Here is an 11753-nt window from a genome sequence, read left to right on the forward strand (position 1 = left end):
TGGCTCAGTCAGTTATGTGTCTGACTCTTGATTTTAGCTCAGGTCATGATCTCCTGGTTCATGAGTTGAAGCACCGTGTCAGGCTCTGCGCTAGGAGTGCAGAGTCTGCTTCCACTTCTCTCTCTCCCTCTCTCTCTGCCCCTTCTCCACTTGTTTTCTCTCATGCTCTCTCAAAATGAATAAATATAAAAAAAAAAAAAAAGATCAGGAAAAGCCAGACATTCATTCGTGTGTGTGTGTGTGTGTGTGTGTGTGTGTGTGTGTGTGTGAATTTAGAGTGAAGGGCTGAAGGCCACACCAAAGGATCCTCTTGGTAGACACATTGAAGCTCTAACGGGAATTAGAAAGCACACAGAGATGGTGGTGTTTTGTTTCGCTGGGCAGAAGAGATGGCTGCAGATTGGGGGCCACCCTGAGAAGTGAACCGCATCATTCAGGCAGTGGTGACCTTCTCTGGCATAAATCATGGCAGCGTGGGTTCACAGCAGCACTGGCCCCATCAGAGGTTGGAAGTGTCGTTTGATTTGAGCACGGGCGGGCACTCTCCCCAGCAATGTGTTTGTGTGGAATTTTGGCCCAGAAACCCAGAATGACAAGACAGAACATAGTCCTTTATTACTTTTAAATCAACGTATTTTGTCTTTAAGACTCCATCTCAGTTATTACTGGGAGCCTCTCTCCTTCCCTGGGTTCCACAAGATTATGAGAATTTTTTGTGGTATCTAGCAATTGGGAAAAGGACTCTTATCTTTAGGTTACCATGCTGATATACAGTCTCCTCTTCATCCCAACCAGTGGATCCTTTCAAGTAGCCAGTTTAGGAGCCTTCTGTTACTTTGAAGGCCAAAGATACTTTCGTAAATATCAGGATTTAAGAATTCAGATTCTACCATAATCACAAGATCAATTCTAAAAAGTATTATGTATTGGTCTTTATTTTTCCTATTTATAAACATATAATTGATCAAAGCAGATGAGTAGAAAAATCCAGAAAAGTACAAAGCGAATAAATATTAACATCTGCAATACATATTCTTCCAAAAATTCTTCCCTACCGAGATTTTTTTTTAATATGCAGAGGTAATATTCAAAACATTGAACTACCTGCACAGCTTAGACACCAACCAATCAGAATAAAGCCCTGAACCTTCCTTCCAAACTCCCCTTTCAGGCTTTACTTCATAGCTGCTTTATCTTGAGGAAGTCCAGATTTGCCATATTTGGGAGAAGCCTTGGGTGGTGGTGGCAGCAGAGGTTGTGGCAGTGGCAGTGGCATTGGTGGGCTTGCCGGTGCATGGGCTATTTACCAGCAGATACAGAATTCCTTTAATAGTTTGACAACTGGTATGGGTTTATGGCTACCTGTACCAATATGTACTGATGGAGTTATTAGCCTGGAATGTATTATGATTCCTTATAGTTAGCATTATCTTCATTTAGCAAAATCTAGTGAACTTTTGCCTGTAGCATAACATGTTCCTACAAATGAGTACTTTGTAACTAATCTTTGGGGATGCACTACAGACATGTCAAGATAAGATTCCATCACCTCTTGCAGTGGCTGGCTGGACATGTGCCACCAGCTTCCAGAACCAGTATTCTCCAGCCCCCTTGACTGTTTGCCCTCGTGTGATATAAAAATACTGTCATTTTCTTCACATGTCATGATGTGAAAAGGGTTGGAAAGAATCGCTTTACAACAAGGTTTTTAATGGGAACATATCATCCCATCATATGATTATAACATGGTTAACTTAACCAACCCCCTATTAGTGGACTTTCATCTTGTTTCCCACTTTTTCAATATTTTATTTTACTCCTAATGGACATAAGTAAACATATATCTGATCATTTTCTTAAGACAAGTCCCAAAAGAGGAATTTTGACATACTGGGCCCTCTTTAAGACCTGGGCACACAATATCAAGTTTCCCTACCTTGCTGTGAGTACCAAAGAACACAGGCTCTAGATCTAGAATACTGGTATGTGCATCCCTGTCCCATTTCTTTATTAGTTGTGTGATTCAATGCCTCTGTGCTTTAGTCTCTTTGCTGAAAATGGGGATAATCACAGTATTTATCTCACTTAACTGTCATGAGGATCAAATGAGTTAGGAGTACTTAGAACAGTTCCTGGCTCATCGTTACCACTCATTAAATGTTAGGTATTTTCTTTAGTAGTTGTAGTTTTTGTTATTTTAAAGTTTGCCAATTTTCACTCCTCCGGGAATATATGAGCATGTCTGCCCTCTCATAATCCCAACGGCACTGGGAATTAAGTTCTTTGCAATCATTGCTATAATATAATAGGTACTTAAAGATTTTTCTTTTAGAAAAATGCATTTCAGTTACTTGTGAGATTGAATATGAGGTTACAGTCTTCGAGAGACATACATGTTTTGTCTTGTGCTCACTTTCTGTTAGGCTGTTTGTCCACTTCAGGGATATTTTTACAAATGGAGAATGTTCTGGGAGTCCTAGGCAGCCTCTTACCCCATTCTGTATACAATAAAAAGTAGAAATGCTAAGGTAATCAGAACCTCATGGATGTATCTAGATAGGGAGCTGCGGTTTTATAACCTTGGCTGCCCATTGTAATCACCTGGGAAACTTTAAAAGCTGCTCACGACTGGACCACACCCCCAGAGATGGTAATTTAATTGGTCTGATTTAATTACCTGGCATAGGGATTGTTAAAAGCTCCCCAGGTGATTCTAATGTGCAGCCAAGACTGGTGTAGGTGGGTACTGATTAATTCAGGGTCAGCTGGGCGTGTCTGTGAGGCGGGGTGCTGGAGAGAATGACGTTCATAATCAGTCAGCTCTCCACCCCAACTGAGTCAATTGCCGCCATGTAAATTGGCTAAGACTGAAAACAAAACATCCAATTCTGCTAGACTTTGCAGTATCGTAAAATTTTTGCTCTGCATAGTTACTTTCACTTTCAGATTTTTCTTTTTCTTAAAAATCAACCCAAATGTCACACTTACATTTTGGCGGTGGCAACGATCACTACATAGCAGATAACTTCACGCTCTTGACTCTTCCTACTATGTTGTGTTTGCTGTTGATGAAGCAAACAATCACAAAAGGACTACATACAAAACAGACTGGATAATATGCACCCTGTGTACAAGAGCTTTGATCTTTTGTCTTACTTGGGGGTATAAGTGACTTGAGATTCGGCATTTTAAGAAGACTTCCTTTAGACTAAAAACTACAAACTGAAATTGTCCTTGAACTGGGAATATTCGGTTACGATGTGTTTTTAAGGGAAAGCTTTAAGAGTAGCTGCAAAGAAGTCAGAAACTTAAGAGGAGGACAAGAAGATGCTGATGTGTTAGTAAAGTCTACATTATTTGCTTCTGTGGTTTGGAGATGTAAATAGAAACAGCTACGGCAAAGAAGTTCTATAATTAGCTTTCATCCTGATTCCAAAAGTTGCTTATTTTAGAGCTATTAATAGTATATAACAACCACTGTTTAAAACTCTGGGTTTGAATTTTCTGGCACTTTAATGAAAAAATTAGTATTTTCAAGTTTTGTGGTTTCTCTAAAGTCATGTGCTAAACAAGTCGAAGTCCTCTGTTACTGAAAGGTTTTTGGGAATGTTGAATGCTCTGGTAATTTTCTTCTTCCTGGGCATAGTTTTCTCTAAGAGTCAGAGCATGAGTTTAAATTAGAAATTAAATAAATTACTGATCTAAACCGTGGGCCTAGTTATAGACAGACACTGGAATTTAGACACAACAAATATGCTCTTTAAACACAGTGACCTTACCCAGTTGTTCTTCCAAAACCACAACAGAGAACAATCTTGCTCAGTTAATCATGTCTCCTTAAAGAAACCACCACCTAGAAGGGTGTCTTTCAGAATATATTTGGCAGCAGGATGAGGCAACCACATCCTACCCTGAAAAGCGAATCCTCAATATTTCCCTTCAATCCAAACCGCCAGTCAGCATCAAATCCCTTCCCTGAGCTCACCAAATGTGTTGTTTCATTATTTGTTTTTATACTTGGGTGAATTTCTTATAGTTCTAAATCCTATAGGATACAAATTGAATCTGGAGAAAGACTTCGAATAACCGCCAACCATCCGCAACCAAATTTTACCCAGATGCAAAGTAGACGAAGTGGGCATAAGAGACACTAAGCCACGTCTATAGAAGAAAGAATGGAGTATTAATAGAGTCAAAGACCATTTATGGAATCCTTGAATTCCCATTTAACATGTTGCTAAGTTTCAGGAAAGAAATGTTAAGCAGTGGTGACTGATAAAAGCAAGTCAGGTTACAATTATGTTACTCTTTACATACCAGGAAAAAAAAAAAGTTCTGGATTAGCCTCCTGGACACTATGGGGGAAATCTAGCCTGGTATACCCCCTAATAGGCAGAGATGGCAGTGAGCTTTGGATAATATCTTATAGAAATCAGTCAAATAAAATTAGTTCTGGGTTCCTCCAAGAATTCAGGATGCTGTTTGATGATCACTGTGTGATCCCCCTGGATTCACTAGAACCCACCCAATAGAGACCGAAAACTTCCCAGTGGTGGTTCTCAGTCTTTATTTCTCAGAATTATATGTAGGGAATTAAAAAAAAAATACCCATTCCTATAGCCTATCACAGAATGTCTGAATCATAATCCCTGGTGGTATATATTTTAAAGAAATGTCCATAAGTGTTCCTGATGCACAGCAAAGATTAACACCTCTGAACACAGGCAAATAGATGGGGTCAGGTTTCCCACAAGAAAATTGCTTTTCTGAAGACTAGAGATTTTTGAAGATTGGTTTAGATCATCTCAGCATCCTCTTCAGGGGATCTTCGAGATAGTCTAATGAACAAGATGATCACAGAAAGGACACTCTTTAATTGTAAGGGGTCTTTGAACATCAAAGTGCTGTGCACTTGAAAGCATTGTTACAACCAACTTTTTATGTAAGAATTAATTTAGGAAGTGACTTTTGTTTGTACTGTTTGCAATTCTACTTTTAAAAAAGTATGGTAACTCCTGTAGTTAACCTAGACAAGCTTCTATTTTCTATAAATATACATTTCATGTAAATATTTTCATATTTTTACATTCTATTATAGGCATTCCCAAGAATGTTTCCATTAGGAATTAATTGCCAACATAGCATACAGTTCATAAATAAATTTCATACAATTTATTTGATGAAAAGGAGTGTATATAGGAAAAGAAAGTTAGATCAGTATTTGTTAAGCTTCTCATATGCACTCTTTTTTTTTTTTTAATTTTTTTTTTCAATGTTTGTTTATTTTTGGGACAGAGAGAGAAAGAGCATGAACGGGGGAGGGGCAGAGAGAGAGGGAGACACAGAATCGGAAACAGGCTCCAGGCTCTGAGCCATCAGCCCAGGGCCTGACGCGGAGCTCGAACCCACGGACCGCGAGATCTTGACCTGGCTGAAGTCGGACGCTTAACGACTGCGCCACCCAGGGGCCCCTCGTATGCACTCTTTTAATAACAGATTGGTTATCATACTTTTTGCTGTTGAAAAAACTGAAGTTCATATTAAGAGATATCTCCAACACCATACAGTTAGTAAGTAATAGCATCAGGATTTAAAATCAAGTCTGCTGATATATTTTCTAAATTGCATTATACTAGGACAATCAGTAGAGAAGCAAATGTCCTTATTTGGTCCTTGAAAACATTTCATTTAATAAGTTATATCCTGGAGGACTATTCTGTATTCACAGTATGGCCATAAAGATTACACAATTGGGTATCTAAGAAGACTTTTTCATCTCTCCTATTTTCCATGAAGGAGAATGTAGACATTTTAATGAATCTTTAAGGGGGTCCAATATTTTAAAATATCTACTATCTTCTTAAGCAACTAAGAAATAAGGTCAAAGGGTGAGGTAGATGAGAACCTAATTATTGCTTTTATTATGGATGAACTTTAGACCGACGTGTTAGGCTTAAATCTGAAGCAAAGTAGGCATCCTAAATTTAAATCCCAGTTTTAAACAGACTTACCTATCCAGGCTACAGGCAGTTCCCGTAACACCTGAAGCTTGAAGGACTAGAGATATATGTGTTCTTCTCTACCCAATCTTCCTGTTAAGAGAAAATAAAGAGAAAAAGTCTGGATCTCTCCAGACTCACCTATCAGATGGGTCACTCCACCAGCAGTGGAGAAAGTCCAGCATTGCTGCAACTCAGGATCTGCCTGCACCTGGGAAAAAAACATCAGAAGTAAAAAAAAATTGTGCTTCTCCTGGACAGAAAACTATGCCAGGAAGTTTTTCATATACCTAACAAAAACGTGTAAGGACAGACAGCTAAAGTTAGAGTTTGTTCGCTGAGTGTAAGGAAGAAACAAAAGGCTACCATTTAATGTCATTGTTTCTAGGATACACAGATAAAACAAATATTGAAATTGAGGGTTTGAAACAATAGTGTTCAGTGTCAGAGGAGTTAATAATTAGGACATTGTTACTTAAAAAAAATCCCATGCTTGCTTTTTATTTCCTTCATCTCTTCTGTAAACTTTGCTTTAAATAAGTATCTTTGAAGAAACATACTTCACAACAGAAACTGAAATTCCTTTTCACCCTAAACCCTCAGTTCTGTGTGAAGACTGAGACCCTGCAGAACCGACAGCATTGTCTGCTTACCTTTAGATGTTTTTTTTGATTCTTCCTTCCGTGGTGTGTTTGAAGGCATTAGTTCCATTTAATATTTATAAACATGTGGACTGTTTCTTCAGCTGATAGTCCATTTATACCAGGACACAAAAATAATTCATCATTAATATGCACTTAATTTGTTTCTCAAATGTAATTTCTAACAACATCTTACTCTTCATGAATTTTTAGCTTACACTTTAAAAATGATGTATAATATTGAGGCAGATTTCTTTTTTTAATGTTTATTTTTGATAGCACACACAGAGGAACAGGGAGGGGGGAGGGGAGAGGAGAAGGTGGAGGGGGGAGGCGGGAAAGAGGATCTCAAGCAGGCTCTGCACTGACAGCAGCAAGCCAGATGTAGGGCTCCATCTCACAAACCTAAGCCTCAAGTCGGATGCTCAACCAACTGAGTCATCCAGGTGCCCCAAAGCAGATTTCTAAATTATTTAGGTCAACCTCCGTGCTGCCTCCTCCTAAAACATTTTGTATCAGTTTGCCTAAATTTGAGCCAACATTTTTGTCTGATTTAACATTTCAAAAATTATAGCAAAAACTAGAGCTGGAACACAGTAGATCCAGGGCCCTCATTTCATAGGTAAAAAACAAAGAAACAAAAACTTGGACTTAAAAAGATTAAGTAATATGACAAAGACTGTGAAATAACTTACTTAGTAGAGCTGGAAGTGGAAATACATTCTTGTCACCCCTGAAAGGGTTTTTCAATGGGAGTTGCCTTGTTTTCCAGTTTACTTCTGTATTACTAATTTCCAGTTTAAAAACTCCAACTCCCAGGACAATATTTCTCAATCCTGGTGGCTTTGTTTAGTTTGATAGTACGGTTTTTATTTTTTAAAAAAATCTGGTGTGATTCTACAGAAGGAAAGGAATGGATTTGTGTTGTCTTTATTGCTGTCTTTATAGCCACACACACACACACACACACACACACACACACACACACACACAGAAATCACATGGTATCAAAAATCTCGCAAAGCACTGGGTGTAGCTCCACTGGCTCTGATTTCAATACGCATTCTAACTTTCATGAAAGATGTGCGCGAGCACTTTCCACTCACTGAATGTCTTGGTGCTTGGGTTTCTTTTCCCAGACTTGCTGCTTTGTTCGAGTTTGACTCTCATTACCCACATTTTGCGGGGGTCCCTTTGCCATTTCCAAAGGTACACTTCCGACTGGGAGAATCAGCTCAGCTTACAGAGTTGGGTATGGTTATGTTTATTTACTGTTCTTTGGTAAAAAGCTAAAGTGTCCCAGCCTGTTTATTACATTAGAAGATGTTTAAGTGCATTTCCTAAATAAGAAGCCCTTGTTTTCCACTTGGCTTCAGGTAACTTCGAAATCCCCGGGGGTGATCATGTCTGTTCTTGGAGGTTCTCCTTGCAGTCCGATGATGTAAAACAAATCTGCTTCTTCTCCAGCCCCATTTGGGTGTCTCTCCTTTCTCTCTTGTTCCCACTTGATTAAAAAAAATTCCCACTAAGCTGCTCCAGATCAGAAGGAAAACATGACTTTCCTAGCCAGAGATTTTTGCATTGACCAAGGCTATTTAGATAGTCAAATTTATCTTTCCAGATTTGAAATCAGGTTTCGTCCATCTCAGCAACGATGTCCATCAGTGTGATGCAGCCATTATTCTTTTCCAATAGATAAACCTGTGAATAAGGGTACCCGTGTTCAAAACTATCTTGATGCAAAATGCAACATAATATAGCATATGTCAATGCAGTGGGAAACCACTGCCTCTGAGAGAAATAAATGAGCCTGATTTTCTGAACCACTGGCGTGAGAGTAAGTGGACTTGGATGAAGTGCAAAAGAAGCCATTAGAGGAAAGGGATGTTCTAATAATCCTACCCTTCCCAAGAGCACATCTGCTTTGATATGAGAGCACAGAGGAGTGCTGGAAACGGACTGTCAGTTTCCCACCACTCCTTAAATGGCTGGAGCACCAAAGCCCTGTGTACAGAGCAAGTGGAGGCTCAGTCCGCAACCTCCAGGCTCTCAGGGCAAGGAAAAGTTGGAGTCATCATCTGTGAGCCAGATCTACTCTGGCTAAAATAATCATGTAATTGAAGTGAGATTACATTGTTAACATGGAATTACTGATTCATGGCTCCCTTCCTTCCACATGTATGGTCCCAGCCTAGCCATCTGAATTGGCAATCTAGATGCACTTTCTAAATGTCCTCCCCAACCTTTCTTTCTTTTGTATTTTTTTATTTTTGGCTTTTCACGACCTTCAGCCAAAAAAAATAGAGTGGAATTTTTCAGGAACTGTTAGAGAGCCAAAATGTGTGCTAGATGCATTAGGTTTATGCCGGATCTAGGATCTAAGGGAAACAAGAAATCCAGGAAAAGTTTAAAAATCAGACTGCGTCTAAGAGGAAGCAGTCTTTGGCTTCGTGCCTTAATGGACAGCAGGAATGATGCAGAGAGGATTATAAGTCACTCATTCCCCAATTAGATCTCATTTTCCCTGACGGCACAATAAAACCATGTCTCCACACAGCAGTAAAATTCATATTCCACTGATCAGTCAGGTTCTTTATTGCTGAATAGGTTTCCCGAGTAAAGAAGGTTCAGTAGTGGCCCTAATGAAAAAGCTTCAAATGTGATAGATGGAGAGAGTTGAGCCTCGCTTAATAGTACTATTTCAGTTAAGGTCTTTAAGACTGTTGCCAAATTGAACTTGAAATAGAGTTTCAGCATATGCAACCTGGCCATTTTTGCAGCACACCAGCTCTGGGACCTGAAGCTCCACGCACGGAGCAGAGTCATACGCAGAAGGTCACTGGCAGCCTGGCGTGCGAGAACAGTCGACAGGTCTGGACCATGGCCCTGATCTGTCCAGAACCATTCACGTCATTCCGTGGTGGGGAGTTTCCCTCTCTGTCCAGTGGGAAGGTGAACTCACGTTCTTTTCCAGGTGAAAACTGCTATGCCTGTATGAACGCGACAAACCAGATACTCTAATCACATGGAATCTGGCTTCTCTCCTGGGGGCACTTGAGCCAAAGCGACAACAAATGAGCATTTTGGGTGCCGCCTCTCATCACACATCCCTCCTCTCCTCACTGCCAGCAGGTCCCAAGGTTTCGCTGTTCCCATGGCTGCAGTGTCATAGAGGCCAGGTGAGGAAGACACTGGACCAGTTACCTTCTGCTTAGACCCATAATAGCCCTCTCCTGAGAACAAGAGAACGGATAAAGAGTTTTTCAGGAGAGCAAAGGTAAAAGAGCCACAAGAATTTAATGTCAGATTTCTTCAAGTTCCTCTGCCTATTTTCCTGGAAAAAGCTGTGTTTCCAGTAGAAGAGATTGAGATTCCAAAGCTTCAGATACTTGTTTCCCGTGTGTGTGTATTGGGAAAAGATGAGATAACCCTGTTCCTCCTAACGGATGTGTGTGGTGGGGAGGAGAGGACCCTCAGTGGTTCTGCACATAAGCATCGAGGAAGCGGGGACTCTCGTCAGTCTTAGAAAAATGACTTGGAGTCGAGTTCCTAGAATCCAGGCCAACTGCAGGATGACCACTACCCACATATAAAGCCTGCTGGGCCAAGAAAGACCCACCAGCCATTCCAGCCAGGCGCTGGCTGCGGTGCGGAGAGGGGGACCCAAGGGCGGCCTGCACAGGTGTGAGTGGTGCTGGTGGCACCCCAGCCTCGGACACGCGCAGTGGGGCAGAGCTCCTTCCTGGTCCCTCCGGCTTCCATAGGAAATCTACCCTCTCGCTCACTCAGTGCAAAACACCCAGATGCCAGTTCCAAGAAAATCTGCTTCCCCTGTCACCAGGACCTCAGGCTGCCAGCTACCACCCCCCTCCTTTTTCATTATAAAACATTCCATTTGGAGATCCTATGCCAGTTATGGGTTCATGTCATAAAAATAATTTGCCCATGGGAATGTGAAAAATAACCTTCTAGTCAGCGGATGTTTGTATCCTACAGGACATCTGGTGTTCAACTCAGGAGGAATTCTCATTTGTAGTGTGCGGGGGTGGTACCGTGGAGCGTTGGATTTTATGGCACCAGAGTCTCCCATTCCCCCAAACTCTGGTAGGGAATGAAACATAATAAAATAAACCGGCTTTATTTATCTCATTTCATCTTTGCAAAGTGATGAGGTAGACTTCATTCTATTTTTATAATAAACTAAAATTCAGAGACGCTAACTGACTTGCCCAGACCTCAGTAACTCTAGGTTCCAAATGCTCTATATGTTTTTTTACTTCATCACACCATAATCTTTTTTTCCTTTTCTTTTCTTTTCTTTCTTTTTTCTTTTTTTTTTTTTTTTTTTTTTTTTGAGAGAGAGAGAGAGAGAGAGAGACATGAATAAGGGAGGTACAGAGAGGCGGGGAGAGACAGAATCCTAAGCAGGATCCACACACAGCACAGAGCCCAATGCAGGGCTCAATCTCATAACCATGAGACCAAGACCTGAGCCAAAATCAGGAGTCGGACACCCAACTGACTGAGCCATTCAGGTGCCCCAAGGATGTAAGACTCATACCTAAAATACCAGGTGCTTTTAAGCTAAAAAGAGAGGAGTTTGAATCCCACCTACCCAGTTCTGAGACTAAGGGAAAAGGCCTTCAAAGGTCCTGAGAATCGTTCTCACCTGTCCAGTGAAGGGTGATGGACATTTAAATGAATTGCTGTATTTAAAAGCCTGGCAAAAGTAGACATAATCCTTATTTAATGTTTCATATTTTTGAGAAGTGGAAAAATATCCCATCTTTGAAAAATAATCCAGATATCAAAAAGTGATAAAAAGGTGTTCACAACTATTATTATAAGGACCTGCTTATCACATCTTCATTTTAAGAATATGTACCACTTGCATCAGAGTAATTTTTATAATTCCTTTTGGAAACCTACAACACATAAGAATAGTGTGAAAAAAAATAAATGTCTTGCTCTATAATTGAGAACGCTCTCCTAAATAAGAATAGTAATTGTATCAGGATTCAAATACAGTTCAAACCCAGAGGCAACATGAAGGAAGTGTCGAGCCCTTTGGGTTGACATGGAGTCCTACCTTTCAGTCACTGAAACTGTGCCT

General features: G+C 40.3%; 1 protein-coding gene across 1 annotated transcript in view; it reads right to left on the reverse strand.

The window, feature by feature from the left end:
• The window catches only part of LOC124521243 (histone acetyltransferase type B catalytic subunit-like), a 49020-nt gene extending 39498 nt beyond the window's left edge, over positions 1-9522 (reverse strand). Inside the window, exons 1-3 of the mRNA XM_047092337.1 lie at positions 9469-9522; positions 6141-6210; positions 1179-1299 (exon numbers count right to left, since the gene is read on the reverse strand). Coding sequence (XP_046948293.1) covers positions 1179-1299; positions 6141-6210; positions 9469-9522 — 245 coding nt within the window. The remainder of the gene's footprint in view (positions 1-1178; positions 1300-6140; positions 6211-9468) is intronic.
• Positions 9523-11753: the final 2231 nt, after the last annotated feature.

Source organism: Lynx rufus, unplaced genomic scaffold, assembly GCF_022079265.1.
Source record: "Lynx rufus isolate CCGP_SWC_20201006 ecotype Redwood Valley unplaced genomic scaffold, mLynRuf1.p SCAF_3, whole genome shotgun sequence".
In the NCBI taxonomy this organism is placed as follows: domain Eukaryota; kingdom Metazoa; phylum Chordata; class Mammalia; order Carnivora; family Felidae; genus Lynx; species Lynx rufus.